Source organism: Linepithema humile, chromosome 3, assembly GCF_040581485.1.
Source record: "Linepithema humile isolate Giens D197 chromosome 3, Lhum_UNIL_v1.0, whole genome shotgun sequence".
Taxonomy (NCBI): Eukaryota; Metazoa; Arthropoda; class Insecta; order Hymenoptera; family Formicidae; genus Linepithema; species Linepithema humile.
The window spans coordinates 12,072,209-12,093,314 of NC_090130.1; the positions used below are offsets into that span (position 1 = coordinate 12,072,209).

A 21,106-nucleotide genomic window follows, 5' to 3' on the forward strand; every position below is an offset into this window, starting at 1 on the left:
CAGAATCTATTTACAATTTGCGCGCTACGCTTATTACTATTTTCCGCCTACCTATTGATCGGATTGCTTGATCCACAACGACTCCCTGCAGAAATCGCTGAACAGGAAAAAAGCCTCTGGAGTCTCCACCAAATAAGGTGCTACCTCCGGCCATCTCCAACTGTCAGCCCCTACCATATCGCGCAGAGCGACTCTGCGACTCGAATCTTTCACACTCCAGAAGAAAGTGCGGTGCAGTGTTTTCACCGCCGCCACAGTCACAGGCGCCGCTGTCGGCGAGTCCGAGCGACGCTAGGCGTGCTTGGAAATCGCCATGACCCGTAAGTACCTGCGCGCTCCAACGCTCATGTTAAATCCACAGCGCGCCCATCCTCCCAGAAATGTACCTGAAAAACGAATAAGTGGTACGGCCTTTTGTCGAAGAGCTCCACCTGGCCTGCCACATCCTCCTACTCTCTGCCTTGATGCGTTTCACCGCATTCTCATCCGTCGCTGCGACTCTAGTTTCTCCTATCTCGGTGTTCCTAACTCTTCTAATTTCGTATTTTGCCCTGCCTTCCTGGAGGAGGATTTCGACAGGGGTCGCACCCGCGACGACGTTCTATTCGCGCCTACCACCGGAATAAGCGCTTTGCGCTGTATACTTTGTAATTTCTTAATATTGCGCTCCGTACAGAGGTCTGCCCATCCCGCTGCGGCATACGCCACAGTCGGGGCGAACACTCCCCTGTAAATAGTCGAGAGCGCCCTATACTTCAGACCCCATGTTGATCTAGCTAGCTTACCCAATCTCGCGAATAGTGACTCTACTTTACTTTTCAAATACTCACAATGAGACCCTACTCCCATACCTTTATCAAAATGGACACTGAGATATCTAATGGAATTCTTGAATTTTATACTTTTATTTCCTATCTTTATCGTTGGGGGTCTTCCTGCTAAATCTGCTTTCTTTGTGTTCGTTTTTCGTTTCCTATCCGAGCGGTCTCCTCCCCTCCTACCAATAGGTGCTCTATGTATGTTTTCACTTTTAAAAACTATCGCTTCTGTCTTCTTTTCGGAAATTTCTAACTTCGCGGACTTGCACCAATTTACGATCTTACCGACAATTCTTTGATCTCTCAGTTCTAACTCTCTCCGCAAATTTCCTCTTATGACCGTTATCAAATCCGCGTAAGCTGCGTATTGTCCCGGAATTATTTCTTCTAATTCTCTAAGTAGACCGTCGAACATAACGTTCCAGCAGGTGGGACCGAGAACGGAGCCCTGCGGGCACCCCCTCGTTACCTGCTTGGAAACTTTCCCGTGCCCTAATTCTATCTGCACCCTTCAATCGCTGAAGTAGCTCCGGAGCACTCCGAAAACGTTCTTGGGGCAATTCCTATCTTTAAAGCTATCTAATACTAGGGACCACCAGGCATTGTCGAAAGCACCCAAAATATCAAAGAGCAGGGCGATGGCTTACCTCTCTTCAGAGGCAGAGACCATCCTCCGCAACTCCACAATAGCATCTTCCGTCGACTTTCCGAGCGTGAACCCGATCTGCCGGTCGGAGACCTTATCAGGCGCCATCGACGTGTCCTCTAGGCGAAGCTTAATGAGCTTTTCGAAAAGTTTTCCTACCACAGAAAGGAGACATATGGGCCTATAGGATTTCGGGTCCTTTTCGTCTCTGTCCTCACTCTTTAGAAGAACTCGTAATGAGCCCTCCTTCCAAGTCGAGGGAAAGACGCCCCACTAAAGGCATCCGTTAAATAAACTTTTTTTTTTTTTTAGTTGATTCGAGGGCCAGAAGGGTCCCCCGGAGCGAGGAAATCTTCGACAAGACACCTCCCGTCGTGCAAGGACTGAGGATTGCAAGCCCTCAGCCTGACGGGAGGTAGTGTCGGATTCACAGCCTAACCCAACCTGAGTCAGAAACAGACTGTGCCTACCGACTAAAACCTCGCCCCAGACAAATCCATCGTACGCCGCCATGTCAGACGAGGGCTGGGGATTACGTACGAGCGCATTACTCCCAACCCTAGCCTAAGCGGGTCCTTATTTGGGATCCTAACCCCATCAGCCCGGTGTTCGTCCGAGCTTCCGTACCCCCGCTACCTCCTCAGGGACCTGATGAAGGGCTCGGTTGTGGTGACCTTGGACGGTCGGTCTCAGGGCTTCGCGCCTTTTTGGGTTCCGCCTGGGGTGGACTGGTGGAGTCTTCCCTCGGCCTCTTCGCATCCGCGGTGTTTGGTCCCCCCACCGATTCCGTCTCCATGTCCGGGGACGAGAGGAGCAGTTGTTGGGACCGCGCATCCCCACCACCTTTACTACGCGCGAGCGTGCCACGCACAATTTCCTTCGTGGAAGGGCTAGGGGGGCAAGCCGTGCTACCCGCCCTATGACCCAAAAGTCGCCCATTAAGGGCGCAAATAGGACAGTGCGACCTCTCCCCGCAGCTCCCTGCTGTGTGGCCCTCGCCACCACACCGATAGCAGCAGTGGGCCCGATCCACATTGGAGGGGCACCGCTGCTGCACATGACCTCGACCCAAGCATCGATAGCATTGGGCCGGCCTGCTCGAAAGGAGCTCTACGCGCACCAGGGTCCATCCGATTTCCATCGACCCGGCTTCGACGAGCTTAAGCGCCGCGTCCGCCGGGCATTGGGCCCAGGCCAGGTTAAGACCCCTACGACCCGTGACCCTCCCCAGCCTGATCTCATCCGCTTGACAGCCTCCCTCCCGGGAGATTGCGGCGATGATCTCCCCCCGAGTGTGCGAGTCATCCAGGCCAACGAGTCGGAAATCAATCCTTCTCGAGGGCCTGGAGATCCTAACTTCACCCGGCAGGTCCCGCGTTGCCTCTCTCATCCTGGAGGTCAGGGCGTCTGCCTTCATCCTCGACTTTTCGCCGGGGATCTCCAGGACTCCTCCATTCCTTGCCTTCCTAATCGTCAGGGACTTGATGTCCAGATCCTGCAGACGGATCTTTTCCCTCGCCGTCCTCAAGACGTCCGCATAAGTGCAGGTGGCAGTGTTGATGGAAATCGCCACTGCTGCAGTTCGCGGAAGCCTCTTCCTCATCCTCTTTACGCCAAAGAAACCGCCCCTCGAGGGCTGCGTCCCCTGCGTCCTCCCGTCCTGACTGGTAAGGGGTGGGGGGAGAGAAGGAGGCCCACGAGGCCCATCTCTCCTCCCTCTCCTACCTTCCTTCCCCACTGTGGTCCAATCCGAGGGTGTTCCGCCTCCAAAGAAGGGTGGTCGGGCCACCCACCCGTTGGATCGGCCGTCGGTCTGTCCTTCCTTAAGACAAGCCCCGGAATGGTGGGTTTCCCCTTCTTCTTCTTCCTACCTTTCTTCTTTCCCTCCTGACAAATCGGGGCAGGAGCGGTTTGGCCGCCCACCTCGAGATTCGCGATCCTTTCCTCCATTCTGGCGATGGAGTTCCCCATGGAGGTCAAAGACCTGTTTACCTCCCGGATGAGACTGAATCTCTCCCTTCCAGCACCCAGCTATTGGGAGGTTTCCTCATCTTCTTCCTCCTCCAATTGGATGTGGTCGACCAGAGGAATACTCGTGACCGCAATGCCGCACCCATCCGATCTCCCCATCGAGTCTCTACCGAGGGTAGGAGACCTTAGGTCCCTAATAAGGGGGCCCTCCGGATTAGGAGGGTTGGCCTTGAGAAAACGGACTGCGTTTTCCGCTTTGGCCAGCTTCCTAATAAAGAACTTGTTCTGAGCCCTATAAGCCGTGTTATCCCCCTCGAGGGTATTAACACGTGCACGCCAGTATCCTGGGTCCCCAACCTTATTGGCCCTGTTGGCCAGAGACCTAAGGACCTCTCTGATAAGGTACACGTTTACCTTTATAGCTCCACTCAGAGATCCCTTCATGTTTGAGGATTTAGCACGTGCATCCTCGATTTCATCCAAGCATTTGTCAGCGTGGAGCACCATTTCACTAGACGAGCCACGCTCCATTTGCTTGAGGCGGTGTTCCACCACTCCCCTCTGTCCTCCTGTGAGAGGCGGAGGACGCACCAATAATCTGGAGGTCCCCGCCATCTCCTCATTCTCTTCACCGGGAAGAATGGACTTACCCCTCTTCCGGGACTTCCCCTTCCCCTTATCCTCGGAATCCGCTGAGGTGGACGGGGCCTTAAATGGACCCGAGCCATCTTTACGTGGACGTCCCTGAGCCCTATGCAGCATAGGGAGCCGATAAGGCCCCTCAGGCTGTTCCCCTCCTCCACTGGTTCGGGAGATGGGCCTGGAAGGGCCCGCCTCTTCGGCCGAATCCAAATCCAAATCCCAATCCGGGTCCCCGACTTTGTTTGGTGAACGTGGAGTAGCGTCCTCCTCGGAGGAGGAGTCGACCATCTCCACCACCTCCATGGCGGATTCCGCATCCCCCTCCTCCTTCTTCCCTTTTTCAGGAACCGGCATCCTCATCACACGGACGGTGCAGGGAGCCAGCCTTTCGAGGGACGTCACTCTGGGCCTAGAACCCGAATCCGATAAGTCCGTGTCTTCAACCATTGCCCTAATAGAGGGCACTTTACTACGTCGACTCCCCTCTGAACCAGAGGAGCCAACACCACCCCTAAGACGGATAGGGGTGTGGTCCGCCTTAATCGGAGAATCCCGCACCAATTGTCCGAACACATACGGTCTACCCGCAAGTCGAAGGGAATCAATCGCCCTTCTCACACATTCTTTTTCTTTCAGGTCCCCGCCAAGCAGATCAACGCTCGCCGCCAGGACAACGCACATATTAAGGTAAGTATTCTTAACCTTCTTTTCAGGAGTCAAACTTAGAAGCATATCATCATACTTGGACTATATCCTAATGATGGTATCCGCCATCTCCCTCCTCGTAAAGTGGAGCGTGCTCTTTCCAAACAGCAATTTCTCCACCCATAAAAGGTACCAGGCCTTATCAGGATCACACTTACAGTTCATCCTAGCACACTTAAGTCTATCTGCAAAAAAGCAGAAGATCTTACACAGATCAAACACAAACTCCCGGCGCTTCCCCGGAAACTTTTGTGTCAAGCCAAGAGCCTGTCTATACAGCGCATACACTGAACCGATCACAGTGTTAGCTACCGGGCTCGGTGAACACTTGGCAGTTAGCCCGACGCTGGATGACGACGCAGCAGAGGCCGGGACAGGGCCTCCACTACGCCGGTCCCTGGGGGTCCGAATCCTCTGAGACGGTAAACGCTGTCCATTATTATTCGCCATGTCCATAGATAATAAATTGGTTTGTTGACAGTGTGTCCTTCACCGGATTTATTCTCAGAGTTTTTCCTCTCTTAGGCCGACTGCCTACCCAAGGCTTACGAGCTCGGCCTGCCCGAATCTTTTTACAGAGGTTTTTCCTCCTTCGCAGCCCGTGATAGTGCCACCATACTATCACCGGCCCCCGACCCCACAAAATGGGGTTACGGTATGAGACGCTACGCTCTCCCTTGTGCAATGGGGAGCACGACCGTTATGCCGGAACACCGGCGTGCTAACGAGGCTGATCAGGCCCCGGGTTTATTATCGAGGTTTGCTCCTCTATCCTGAGGGTGTGTTTTCCAAAAACACACCTATCGAGTCCAGGCACCCGGGCGATTAAAGTCAGGGCCGCCAACCCCTACCGGTTAATCGGGACGCATCCCTTGAAGAGTAGCTGGACCCTCGTTTCCTCCTAAGAAGGAACTGTACGCTCTTAGCACCGTAGAAAGACCTTTTCAGGCCATCCCACGGTGAGCCCTCACCACGACAAGGTGACGCACAACGAGAGAGATCCGTTAAATAACCTAACCTAACCTAACCTTGCAGCCGGCATCAACACTGCCCGAGAATCGGACGACCGGGTAACGGGCGCAGACGACCCGGACCCAAGAAAGTAGACATAAGGATATATATATATTGCGACGACTTTTCCGTCGGGCAGAAGTAGACCCGCCGGTAAGCGTATCAAACCTCGTTGCTCTATGCAATGGATGTTAGTGATTACTTCAATATTTAAAGTTGGGCGCCAGGCGCGGATTAACGCGCCGCACGAACAAATTACGTTAAAAACAATGATTTTCTTTAACGAGCAACGGCGATAAGCGCGACTAGCCCACTCTACAAATGGCAGAGGGGCGAGGTTTTTTCGAGACGCGAAATACTGATTTGGAGAGAGAGGTTTGAAATCGGACGGTTATTGAGAACACATAAATTTCATAACAAATAACATTTAATTATATAGATTAGGTTGAATGATATTAAATGAGATTGACGCCGGGTGATAGGCGCCTTAACAATCCTGCGAAGGGGAGACATTCTTTTATCTTCGTGAGAGGCTTTATGATTTGGCTGTTCGACTCGCGGAAATCCGCGTACTCTCGTCTCACACGGTATAATATTCGGCGTGCAAGTTCGATCACTCTCATTAAATACAGCTGTTACTATTAACTCGACTTTAACCTTTCTCCTTAACGGTTAGCCTACAATACGAGTTCTGTCTTAATATTATTCTCACGGTTCGGATAGTAAACGCTCGACAGAAGGCCGAGGCGAGAAATACGCGATAGGCTAACTTTAAGACTTTAACGCTCGGTACAGCAACACATAAACCGACGCGAAATTGTTACTCACAAAAGGACATTATTCCGTATAAAGCGACTGTCGGCTCGGCAGCCCCGAGGGGAAAGAAGGCATGGCGAAATCTTAATTTACAGAAACGGTAGTCAGCGGGGCCCGGCCAAAATCTAACCTCACATGATAGCGCGAGGCATCTCGAGATAAGCTATATTCGTTACGCAAAATATGCGGGTTCTTAATTCCGCGAGGCTCGGGCCGCCTGCTGATACCGCTCTTACCGCGAAGTCGAAGTGGTGGCCTTACAAATCGCTGGTACGCCCGTTGTGGTCCTCGAGGTTCCGCCTAGGTTGCCGACTCGCCGAACAGTGACGACAGCGAGGCTCGCCGGACAGCGGTGACATTCCGCGCATCGTCCTGCGCATGTAGATCCGCGCTATCGATTAGCGCTACTTGATCCTTCGATATATCTAGCGATCTCGATCCTCGCGTCGCTCCTCGATATTTCGGCCCTCGGTGACGCTTTTCCGAGGTGACCCCGGTCCCTCTCTTTTGGCAGCTGCCGTTAACGCCCTTCGTGGCCTTCCCCGTTTCCGGATCCGAACCTTCTTTGAATCGGTCGGGAACTGGCCAGGTTCCGACCGGATTCTTCTTTCCTGGCTCGTTACAACAGCTCCTTGTTCGGGTACTCCACCCCGGGTCTTCGGCGTGTGAGAGCGCGCTTCCCTCTCGGGCGTCATCTCTCTCGGTGCGTTCACCGGTCTCGATATGCTCCGTATCTGAAATCGTAACTGCGGTAGCGACTGTGTCTGGAATCGAATGATATTTGCAAGGGTGTTTTTACTTGCCCTTATCCTGGATCCGTCTGCACGCCGTCCGGGCCTCCATCGTCCTGCCTGCTGAGTCCCTCGCAGGTCCCACGAAGGCTGCTCCACGATAATTCACAATATGGGAGTTTGGTCACTCACCACGACTCGCTTAATTCGCTACAACGCAAAATCTAAAATCTCCAAAAGAGAATTAAGAGGGAGAGGTCGTCGCCCCCCCGCGGTGGGGTCTCCGACCTCAAATTTCCCTCCTCGATTGGGCTTTCTCGCCCTTGTGACGGACGTCAAAAATGTCACGTCACAATATAATGCTTTTATTGTATTATTTGTCTATTGAATTTATTTTTTACACTTTATGATTAACATGTTGACGTACCTTCGGATATCAAATATTTCTTTTGGTTTCATCAACATTTTTCAACACAATCGCAACATTTGCTTCATTTCTATTCGTTACTGTATACTGTTTCATCTTCCGGATGATTTTAAAATATATGTTCCTACTGAATTTCGCACCAATATCGCGTAGCATTTCAAACTTTGTCGTGATGAACACCCAAATTTTAAAATTTTTTTATATTGCTTGTCCATGTTAAGGTCTTTCTATATTAGTCGCAAATCGCAAGTCGCAAACGTTGCGATCCAATCAGCGTTAAGCTAGCTCGACGCTGATTGGATCACACGGTGTTTACGATGTTTGCGACGCTGTGATGCGACCATTGAAATATATACCATACTGGAACGAGCACGCCTTTGTTCTCGACCGGTCAGATGGAGATAGCTGTTCGGACCCGGATCTCTCTATCTAACCAACAGTCTCGGTCACGTGTTCATAGCTACTATTAGTCGAGAGTAGACGAGATAGAAAGAGAAATCTGGTACCGAGTCACTGCCTTGTCTGACCGTTTTGTCGAATGGAGGGGGGTAGCCTGTGCGCCAGTATGGTATATATTTCAATGGATGCAACTAATGTAGAATACATAACTTTTAAATACATAAAATACATAAAATCATGTACAATAATGGCTTCTGCACAGAGGAGGCGATAACGCTTGCCGCGCGACAAGACGCGACGCGGTAACCAATCAATTTTTCGCTCTTATGAAAAAGTTACAAGTTGATTGGTTGCCGCGTCGTCTTTTGCTGCGCGGCAAGCGTCCTGTATGCAGGAGCCAATGTACAGTCGTGCCGACATATTTCCCCGATAACTCTTCCATAATTACACAGTTACACACAATAAATATGCAATAAATTAAACAATATCTATTGAATATTTCTTATCGCGTGGTATCTATCGCAATCGTTTCTTTTTTGTTACATTGTTACATAATGACGCCAGCTTGTAGACGTGGCTCATGTAAATGATTAAGATGAGTAACGTAATTGTCCATTGTGTGCATAGTAAATCTCTCTCTCTCTCTCTCTCTCTCTCTCTCTCTCTCTATATATATATATATATATTCATAGGGCGGTAATGTAAATAAGCATGTAAATACGAATCATTTATCAATTAATTATTTATAAAATACTGCAATATATTAACGCATACATGTGGAATTATAATTGTTAAATATTTATTGCATATATTGTATTATGTATAAAATCTCAGAATCGCAAAATAAAGATAGAAAGTAAATATTTATATAATAACCATGCAAAAACACGATTTGGCTCAGAATACACCATTAGAATTTTAAAAAGGTCCTTATATATCATGTTATATCATACATTTATATCATACATTAGAATAAGTTAGAGAAACTCTCTTAAACTTAAAGGCCTGTGGCTCTCAAAGTTACAGTAGTTACACACAACGGAGTTGAAACAGTTAGGGCCTATCCAAACAAACTTGCATAGTCGCATAAACTTATGCATGAGGAAATTCATTGGTTTATAAGCAAATGCATAAGGAAATAGATCAATCAATTATTTTATGCATATGTTTATGCGATTATGCAAGTTTGTCTGGATAGGCCCTAAGTTTGAGCAATAAAAAATTGCAAAATAAAAACTTTCTACAAAATTAATTGTCTATATAGATATGTACCAAAAACAAAGACTTTATCTTTTAATGAAAGCCAAGTAAGTTTCAAATAAACAATAAAATGCAATACAGTGGGATATTCTGCCGATATCATATCGGTTTCTTTTTTAATCATTTACAATCCTTGCTTGAACGCATTCATTCGAAGATATTCATTGAAGGAATTTCTTTTGGAGCTAAAAATTATTTATCGTTTCTCTTTCATCTATAAGATGCAAATTATTTGAACAAATATTTTTTATAAGACATATTATTTATTAAACGTTTGACATTAGTTTTATGTGATTATGCAACAATAAATAAAAAGTTTTATCAATTTCAATTAAATTTTATTTAAAGAATACAAGTTGGTTTTTACATAACTTTGATAATATTATTCTAATCAATATTACTATCTTGTATTTTTGAAACTTTTTTATGTTTAAAACATATAAATGATTCTTATGTTTAACATTTAATTTGATACTGTTTTTTTTTTTGTTATAGCAACGTACTTTATATAATATAGTCGAAATTTTCTGACATACTTGAAATATATAATAAGACGCGCGCGCGCGCGCGCGCGCGTGTGTGTGTGTGTGTGTGTGTGTGTGTGTGTGTGTGTGTGTGTGATTAATATAAAAATATATAAATATAATATAATAATAATGAATATAATAAAAAATCGCAAGTCCATCATCTGAAACAGAAAAATTCTATTAATAATCTGAAAACATTAAGTATAATACTTATCGAATGTAATACTTACGGTTGCACATTGTCCGTAGAAAGCGTTTCCTGCACCGCCTGCAATACTACCGCGGTGCGCGCCACATCGCTTTCCATCTGCTGGAATTGTGTTGTCAAAATGTCCAACGAGCGGTACACCGATAACAAGTGTCTCCGTATATTCTGCCTACAAGCAAAAATAAAAACAAAATAGTATAGGATGAAGATTAAATCTGTCATACGTATTATCAAATAGCAATACTTACAGCGATGTCAGTATCACCCCGTTTTCACGCCCATGCACATCGTATTCAACTCGAAAATTGTGCAGCACGTGTTGTTGCTGCACAATCCTTGTCACCTCTTCAAAATGATACACCGCACCGTGCAGGACGGCGATCCGGTTCATCACAGCCCTCATCAACTGCTCGATCTCGTTGATTTCAATAGTGTATAACTGAGCCATTTTTTTTTCTAACTCTCGCGAACTGTAGGAGACTTGTGACGGTCCTAGCCTCCGACACATTTTTATAGTACGTCCCTTAGATGTGGTGCAAATCTATGTGACCGCTCTACGGGGGTTATCTTTTCAAACATACTCCAAATTTATAATTTTGAAACATAATTCTTCTCCCGAGTAACCGAATATCAGTCGATAGGTGTTTGATAGATGTAGTTTAAACTACCGCGGCATAAACAAATCGTACAAGAGATATCATAGCGACTTCATATAATGAGTTTGACACCCGTGAATATTTCTCTCACGAGGATGTATTACTATTATTTACAAACTACTGCAGCATAAACAAATCGTACAAGAGATATCATAGCGACTCCATATAATGAGTTTGACACCCGTGAATATTTCTCTCACGAGGTTGTATTACTATTATTTACAAACTACCGCGGCATAAACAAATCGTACAAGAGATATCATAGCGACTGCATATAATGAGTTTGACACCCGTGAATATTTCTCTCACGAGGTTGTTTTACTCTTATTTACAAACTACTGCTGTAAAAACAAAAGATACGTATGACACACGTGAATACTTATCTCACAAGGCTGTTTTACACTCATGAAAAGTAAAAGTTAAAAGATGTATGATAAAGACGTTAAAAGACGTTGCATAGATGTTAAATTAATGTATGATATATGTTTAAAAAATTGTTTCAACTGAGCCTCTAACGCCTTTCACCATTACGAGGGGGGACGGGAGGTGCTTGAGTCCCCCTTGGACGAGGCTCGACCACAGCTATCGGCTTGTGGTACACTCCGCAATCCTTACACTTCTCGTATTCGGAATTTTTTCTATTCTAATCACGCTCCATTTTCTATACTTTTTTTCTCTACCGCGTGCACACTTTGAACTGATAAATTACTCTCTTCCACACACCTTATATACAGCTCGACGCAAAAACGTCAATTTCGCTGTAGTAATAAACGTTAAAATACGTTCGATAGATGTTAAAAGTGGTTTAAGTAATGTTGAAAAGATGTACAAAAGATGTACGTAAGATGTTCAACAATACGTTCAAAGACGTACAATAGACGTACGAGAGACGTTCGATAGACGTTCAAAGACGTATAATAGATGTTCGAAGACGTACAATAGACGTTCAAAGACGTACAATAGACGTACGAGAGACGTTCGATAGACGTTCGATTGACGTTCAAGGACGTACGATAGATGTTTGATAGATGTTGAAAGACGTTCGATATACGTTCAATAAATGTCTGAAAGATGTACGAGATAAGCGATAGGTCATATTACATGGTGGATTATGTGATGGGTAAAAGGTGGAATAAAAGTCATACGAGTGTGATATACATCATTTTATTAGCATAAATCATAGTTGTTTTACACGTTTATTACGCTCAAACCACCACTTGTACAATTTGCAAACATTCCGCATAGCGCAATGTCTCGTGTGATACCCACAACGCAAGGTTCCGATTACATCCAAGTTCGTCAGGCGTGCGATATCTTCGTAATCCACATCGATCGTTTCAATCTCTACATCATCTTCCAAAATCTCGCACAGCCACTTTTTCTTCTCGAGTCCTTTCACGTATATCAGAGGCGGTTCCTTACCAATGGCATTGTTGATAAGACTTTTCATCTGACTGTACGAGACGTGTCCATCTTCCCATCGGAAGCCGTGGTGGTGTAACCGTAACCAACACACCAACGATTTTTCCGATTTTGTTAACAAATACCACGGTACGTGTTCACGAAATACGTAATGAGATAACGTTTCGCCATCGCGAAGTACCGCTACCTCTCTCACAATAAAAATGTTGTTGAACGTGTAACCTTGCAGATCGACGAAAATTGGTACGTCAGACATCATCGTCGACCGTCGGAAAACTGACATGTCCGCGTACGTATCTCCAATTTATAAAAAAAAAAAATCATACGAGTCTGCGCACAATGTTGTTCAGTGGATTATATTCAACCATTCGATCGTGTATAATGAGACAATAGGCGGTGGTGTTGGCCGGTATATTTTCCTTACAATCAAATTCTATTCGCACGTCAACGGTGGCGCTCTTGACAGAGTCGTTTTGTCGCGAACAATCTATGACTACGAACGGACCGGCTTTCGAGAATTCATCGATGTCCAAATACGTATTATCGAATCCGTAATAAGCTTTGCGGAAACGCGCATACATGTTGTACAGTATAGCGTATCGATTTCTGTCGAAATCCAAGTTCATGTCGTCGTACGGATAAAAATCTGAATTCAGATGCAGTCTCACATTGGTGAGTTTACAAGCGTCAAATTGCGTAGCGTTTTCAGACAGTACGTTTTTTCGACCGGTTTGGAGAGCAAAGATTACGTATCGCGGTTTTTCCAATTGCGTCGCGGCTTTGACCGCCAAGAAATACTTCATTGTATTCTGCAGCAGAGGAAATTCGTACAGATCCCACGAACGGAAGCACACGCTCAGATATCTTCCGCTTTCCAAAGTTCGAAGAAGAGACAGCTTGTTGACTTCGCTCAGAGATACGTGCGGCATTCGCCACTGTATCTTGAGTAGTTCGATCGTTGGATTTGTACCGACTCGTCCAACGAGACAATTGTTATCGTTGCGCGATCGTATCAATACAAGTTCGTGACGAGCGTTGATTACAATCCGTTTGTAGTCCTCGCAGAATCCTAAAAGAGTATTGAGCGGAACGCAAAAATTAAAGTTTCCATCGAGCAACGGATTTCCATCCGGATTCCACGATGCGTATTTCAGCGTCTTGCTCTTCTCCGTCGTCAGCGATACATAGTTTTTGATCGTGCTCGTTATTCCAACGTTTCTGTTACGATCGATTTCAACTCCGTCGAGCTCGTATCGCATTTCATCAAACATGAACGCGACACAATTATTTCCCATTATACACACGTTATCTCTATTCTCATCAGCAGGAGTAACGAGTTTTCCTTCAATGTAGAGAAAACTCTCACACGGCAAATCCTGTTGCTGTATAGGTATTCGTATCTCGTCGCTGTGTCCCAACGTCGTGTTAGCGTACAGATTGTACGTGTGCATCTCATATTTCACGATACGCTCAGCGATGTCGAGTATATCCATCTTTTTAATCGTTTCTCACAACGAATCCCAATGATTTTAAAAAGTTTACGTTCGTCGTACTGAGCTTCTTGAATGGCGATGTTTTCTCAATTTTCGTTGTTCTCTCAATCACTCGCTGTTCGTTCAACACGAGCATTTCCTCGCACCACGTCGCCGCAAGTGCAGTCTGATGGTAATCTCCTCTCCGCGAAAATCAATCAATCGTCCGTCTTGATCCACCACACGCAAGGTGATATCGGTAACGCTCCTCGCGATGACCGGAAGGTAAATGATTTGCGCCGGATGATTTCCGAGACTTTATATCCTGGAGGCACGTTCGGTGAAAATTCGTGTATCGTGTGCACCGACCTGTCGTTGGCGTACGCACCCGCGGTAATGCTGCATTCCACTCGAATAATGTTTACGTTGACGATGTTTACCGAGGAGTCTGATTCGTGCAACTTTCTCGGTTCCAGTATACGACCCGTCAAAAATCCAAACAGCGGTCCGATGGTACTCGGTTTGGCGAAATTTATTCGAAAAGCGCACATGATTTCACTCTTCATGGTATTAAGGTTGGGACGAAGTGACAATGGATAATCTTGCTCTTCACTTTTTCCTCGTTTTTGCAGTATCGCGCGTTTCAGATAAGAAGCAATGGCGTCCAATTCGTACGATCCTTCAGGAATTGTAATTTCTTCGTCATTGTCATCGAAATAAAATTTATTGTTTGCTACTGTCACGTTCGGAATCGTGTTGTAAGTCTCCATCGTGGTTAGGCCGAGCTCGTAGTCCCCATCGCTCAAGTCTATCGATGGAAAATAATCCACCGTGAGAACGCTGCTTTTACCGCTTAGAGTGAGCGTCAGCGACATTGCCGAGATTCTATCGACGACTGATGTCGATCGATGGCTGATCGATTTTTATATCTATTTTCTGGAGGAACAGGAGGCACAATTGTCCGCAGATCGTTTGATCGTACGTCTGGTAGGCTGTGCGATTGTACGTTATCGTTGTATCGGTGCCTCTGAGGTAGCGTGTAATCTCCTTCGGCGGTTGCAAATTGCCAAAGCTGTCAAAGTATACGGCGCGATCGCCTCTCTTGGCGTACGCCACCCAATGCGTGCCCGGTTCATCGACATCGTCCAAATTCACGATACCGCTCTCATTTTTATGTATCTTGTCGGGTAAAGCGTTACGCATGTAGACACCTCGGAAATACGGTATTCGCATACGTCTCGCTATTTGTAACAACTGTAGATTGGTGGTGACACCCGCGGGCATCTCTATCGTTTTTTCGACGTTTTTTTTTTTTTTTTTTTTCAATTCTTTGCCCCGCTTGTACGGAGCGAGATAAATCCTCCGTCCTTCCATAGCTTTATTGTGAAGTTTCGTCTCTTCGAGTTGTCGTCGCGCAGCCTTAGAGTCATTCACCGCCTTTGCAACACCCGCCGCTCCATCGGCAAGCGAACCGATGACTCCCAAGAGCGGTAACAACGGTAACATACCACCGCGTTTCGCCGCCGGAAGCGTTCTCCTCTTGGTCTTCTTCTTCTTTCTCTTTGTCGACCCATCCCCAATTTCGTCTTTGCTTTCATAGCAGCCCATACGGCGGTAGCAGCGGCCCTCTCACCGAGAGTCGCGTCCGCAGCGGTGATCCGTACCCGCGCTTTATCGGCGAGAACGCGATCGGCTGCGTGGCGGTCCGCTGATTCGCGGTTTTGCGAGTACGCGATGTCGTGATCTCGGCACGCCGCGTCCAACGGATTGATACCTCAATCCCCTCGCGCGAGTCGTTTCCGCAGACGAGTCCCCGGCCCGCAAAATTAGTAGCCGGGTATATGCAGCTCCAACGGTAGTCGATTTATCACACTGTTTAGTAAACCGGCACCCTTGTATCGTTTCATAGAGCGCGAATTCTAACATATCGCGTGTAAATCATATTTCCAACTGAGGTGTGTTTCGACAGCGCTCACCTATAAATAGGAGGCGCGTATCGATCATTAACTAGTAGAATATCAAAGTTTGTCGGACGACGAAGTACAATGAATAACCGGGATAATAAGAAGGAACGGAAGGAGGTGAATGTCGCAAACGTGTATTGCTAATCGTGTGTTTGAAACAATATTTTTTTTTCAGGATAATGTCCGAATTATGTATGGAAATAGAGATATTTTAGATCTAGCAACAAATATCCGAGCACCGCTCTTTCCAACATCCGATGCTGCGCACTCGTCGCGTAATAACAAGGATGAGAAAGAGTCTGGTAAAAAATGAAATTTGTACAACAACCGTACACGATCCGTGTGAAAAACATGGATGATAAGACGCAAGGGGTTTGTGAGAAGGCGTGCAGACATGGTAAAATGCTGCCAAACACGATACGCGGTATCATTTGCGATCCTTCGAATTGCGGTAAAACCAATGTAATGATTAGTCTGCTGGAAAGTCCGAACGGTGTACGTTTCAAAAACGTGTACGTGTACTCGAAATCGTTGGATCAACCAAAGTATCGATATCTCGAAAGATTGCTCGGATCGATCGATGAAATCGGCTACTTTACATTCTCGGACAACAACATAATTGTACCGCACAGCGAGGCGTTACCGAATTCCGTATTCGTCTTTGACGATATAGCGTGCGACAAGCAGAATGCGATACGCGAGTACTTTGCTATGGGTCGACATTCGAAAGTCGATTGTTTCTTCTATCTGTGTCAAACATATGCAAAAATACCGAAACATCTCGTGCGCGACAACGCGAATTTACTCGTAATATTTAAGCAGGATGGAACAAACCTTAAGCATGTCTACAACGATCATGTGAATACGGACATGACGTACGAAGATTTCAGTACATTGTGTCACGCATGTTGGCAGCACAAGTACGGGTTTTTAGTGATAGACAAGGATAGTACGATTAACGATGGACGATACAGACGTGGTTTTAACGAGTTTGCGGTACCGCGGAATGGTTAGTTGTTCTCGAGACGTTGACGATGACGCTCGACACGAAAGATATCGATGAGAGGGAGAAGATCGCGAAGGAAATCGCTCGTACGAGCGAGTCGATTCGCAAAAAGCATCGGACGTTGAAGACGGGTAGAGTGGAGCAAGAGGTGCAATTGGAGAAACGGTTGAAACTGATCGTAGAGCCGTTGAAACAAATCGTCGAGAACATTAAGGGTGACGATAATCCTATCAAAGAGCCGTCTACACCGGAGTTGAAAAAGAAGAAGAATCGAAAGCGATGGAGCACAGTGCAGCACAGCACCGTGCCAGTGGGTAAACGAATAAAGCCGAATATCACGCTCCAACCGCAAAAATTAGCGTTTGAAAGCCCGATGAGGTCGAATGAAACCGACAGCGCGATCCGTCTCTCGTGCCATCCTTGCGAGAGACGATGCAAACGTTCGAAAACCAGGAAGCTCTGTATGGTCAAATGGGTCCGCTGGGGCAAGAGTACATCGGGGAGCTCTTGAGCGGTGACAAGAAGAGAGGGATCGACAACGTGTACGGCGTATACTTCAACGATGCGGGAACGTTTCTCGGGGACAAGGCCTTTGACATTGATAGAGACAACAATTTGATTGTGGACGGTGTGAAATACGCGGGCACGCCCGGTGTGTTTGAATTAATATTCAAAAGACTTCTCGACCAAACGCTGTATACGGAAGATAACAAACAAAAGTACAAGAGCATACTACTCGCTACTAACGCTCACAGACGCGGTCATAACGCGCATTTACCTATTTTGGGAAACAAAGGATACAAATACAAACATATCATCACACCTCTGATATCTAAGAAAGGTGGAGGTGTTGCACATCTCGACAAGAGAGGTGCGGGTCACACGTTACCCAAGTGTAACATACCACAGACCATGACTGTGACCGACAACGCGGTCGATTACGTGCACTGGGATGATCCGAACGAATTGGTGGATCGCCTTCGATTGCTGGACGCCTCCCGTCAGGCGGGAAACAACGCGCACGACAACGAGTTTCTCTCGATTATCGAGGAACTGCGCGAAGCTGGTCTGATTATAAATTGATCACAGCTTTTCAACTATCGCCAGTATTGCTCGTGCGATGCTACAGGAATGTCTATCAACAAATTCGGATTACAGCTAGGAGGAGGAAGCGACAGGGTGACGAGACAGAGCGGCGGAGTCTCGAAGAATTACGTGCGCGAGAATTGTCTCTGCAAGGATGGTGAGGTTTTCAACGCCAAGTCACGTGTAATCAGACATCTCGCCGACCCTGAAGCGGACACCGACTCCGTCAACAAACTGCATCTGGATCATCACCTCAGCTTATGAGCGATCGTGAAAATCGAGATCGTATGCTCTATGAAAATTTTAAGCGAGAAGTACTTTCGAGACTCAAAGATTCGGAGAATACCGAGCGAACCTGGAAGAGAGACCACGACGATTACATCGAGACCAGATACGTGGCGTTGGAACGACAGATTCACGATCTGAGAGGTCTCCTCGACGAGAGTGTAGCGCGACTCGATGGAAAACTCGTCGATCACGAGCGAGAGACGAAGAGTCTTGTCGAGCGAGAGATTCACAATCTTCGTAGAGCTGTGAAAAAAAATTTCATCGAATATTACGATGAGGCGATGAAGAAGAAGAAGAAGCAAAACGAATCGCAATGAGCAAGAAGGAAGCGGTGAGCCTGGAGAGGAGATCGCTTGTGGACGAGCTCCACGCACCGGCGGGAAGAAACTTTACGCGTAGGCCAGTCGTCGTGAAAGGATACGACGATTTGTGGCAGGCTGACATTGTCGAGATGAGACCGTACTCGCGATCCAACGGCGGCTGCAACTACATTCTAACCGTTATCGATGTGTTGAACAAGTACGCGTGGGCCATGCCCTTAAAGACCAAAGGTGGAATTGAAACGTCCAAAGCATTTTCCACGATATTTAGGGAGAGAATTCCGAAAAATTTGCAGACCGACCATGGAAAAGAATTTTACAACAGAGATTTCCAAAATCTTGTCAAGAAACACGGCATCAATCATTATTCGACATACTCGGTCATGAAGGCTTCGGTGGTGGAACGATTCAATCGCACGTTAAAGAACGAAATGTGGAAGTTTTTTACGCTCACGGGATCGTACAGGTGGATCAACGATTTACCGCGATTGGTCTCGGAATACAACGGTCGTAAACATCGTACGATCGGTATGCGCCCGATCGATGTCACTCCCGAGATCGCAAAGGGACTCTTGAGCACCGTGTACAGTAATATAAAAATTGCCGCGCCTGCGAAATTCAGGGTGGGTGATTCGGTGCGCGTGAGCAAATTCAAAACTGTATTCGAGAAAGGATACACGCCGAATTGGTCGACAAAGGTGTTTAAGATCGCCACGATGCAACGTACCAATCCTGTGACGTATCTGATTAAAGATTATCGCGGAGATCCAGTCGCGGGAGGCTTTTACGAGTACGAACTGCTCAAGACCGCACAACCCGACGTTTATCTCGTGGAGAAGGTGTTGCGCCGAAAGGACGATAAGGTGTTTGTAAAGTTGTTGGGATTCGACAATTCGCATAATTCTTGGATAAATAAAGACGATGTATTGTAATAAACTATGTATATTTTATATTGTATTATAATAAACTATTATACATATATACAATAATGTTCTTTATTACTACAACATGTTACAATATATACATTTAAAACTAACAACGATAATAATACATAAAATATTAAACTATATAAATTACTACACATTATTTACAATTGTATCTTGTGATGTCCCCATGGTAGAGTGTCGGTGGAACCGGATACAACGTGCCGCTTATCGTCGTACGGACTGAGCGCGAGCTTCGACTCCGACACGGTGTACACCTCGTGCATCTTTGAGCGGATGCACGATTGACACCGCGTCAGCTCGATTTCGTCGTTGAGACACCGAGTGTAATCGACGAACGTTATCGTTCTAGCGACTACATTTTTCTTTACGCCTTTCACCTTTTTTGTATCTTTTTGTCTGGTGACTCTCAACGCGTACATCTTCGCTCTCAGTCCGACAAATTCCGATCGCGCCGTTATTCTCATCTTTCATCAGACCGGGTACTTTCTTGTTGGCGCGCGGTATACCGTAAACGTTGTCCTCGGAGTAGTCGCTCGTGTCGAATTTGGATATATCGCGTTTCATATCGTGATATACGTCCTCGCAATGTAGAAAGTATATCAGACTGTCGGTATCGGTATACATAATTTTACACTTGTCGCGGTAGAGACGCCATGTACTCGTAGTGAAACTCGTACAAGCAGGTCTTGGATATGTCGAGGATACACATACCCACGTAGATCGGCTTGTTAAATTTCACTTCAAGTTTTCGCAACTCTACGGCGACTAGATTCTCCGAGAACACGCTTCGACTGTGGAAATTTGGTCTGGCGATCATAGCCTCCGCTCCGTACCGACCCTCCCACTGTGTAACGAGCCGTACATCCGTGTGATTTCGCACATTCTCCATGGTTTTGCCAAAAACCGCGTTGTTCATCAATTTGTATAAATTTTTCTCGAAATCGTTTGTCGCCCGTGTCCAAAACTGCGTATTTAATTTTATGTATCTGCGGAGCCATGGAGATTGCACGAATTGCAGTACGCGGTGAATCTTTGCAATTCGCAGACCATGTAGCACGCATTGCTGTAGATTACGGTAGTGGATGACATAACGCTGCTTATCGTACAGCGTTGCGAGTAACTTGACCTCCCGCTTGCCAGGCGGCTTATCGCGCGTCGGGCAGAACGGTAGGTCAGAGTGCGCGTCGTGAAGATTCACCGGATACTCGAGATCGACTTCCAGCACGTAACCGGTAGCCGAATCGGATGCAACAGACATTACGTCAAAGTATTCGACATTTTCGACCCATCGAAATTTGGCGTAGGGCAACGGTTGACACATTGCCCAGCCGCACAAGTTGTTTACATCAAAGTACATTAAGTACGATGACGGTTCCGATGGATCGTACGATGGCATGTATTTGTTGTTGGCGGCGGCGTATCGGTTGGAGCATTGGCTGAGACCGCCGCGTATACCACGCTCGACAAACAGCACCATATCGATGTCCGTGAGCAACTCGAATTTTACGCGCGTGTACTTCAACATAGCGTCCCACGTGTACCCCGGTAATGTGTAATACTGAGCGGGATCTAAACCGTAACTCTTTATACACGTGTTTCGGAAATTTTCGAAAATATCCGCCAACAAAAGAACGTCTGTTTTCAAATACAAATCGCTGTACTGTCCAAGAGTTTCGATCGAAAAGGTTTGCCAGACGTTTGTCGCATGCGCGTAATCGCTCTCGGATACCGTTTCTCCGGTGAGCAAACTGTAAAACGATTCGCGCGATGGTAGGCTTGTGTCT

At 46.5% G+C, this 21,106-nt stretch overlaps 1 protein-coding gene across 1 annotated transcript; it reads right to left on the bottom strand.

The window, feature by feature from the left end:
• Positions 1–19,310: 19,310 nt before the first annotated feature.
• On the bottom strand, positions 19,311–21,007 carry LOC136996877 (uncharacterized). Its single transcript, XM_067351391.1, has one exon. It carries the CDS (start codon positions 20,845–20,847, stop codon positions 19,951–19,953), a length of 897 nt encoding a protein of 298 aa, XP_067207492.1. The 5' UTR covers positions 20,848–21,007; the 3' UTR covers positions 19,311–19,950.
• Between the last annotated feature and the right edge of the window lie 99 nt (positions 21,008–21,106).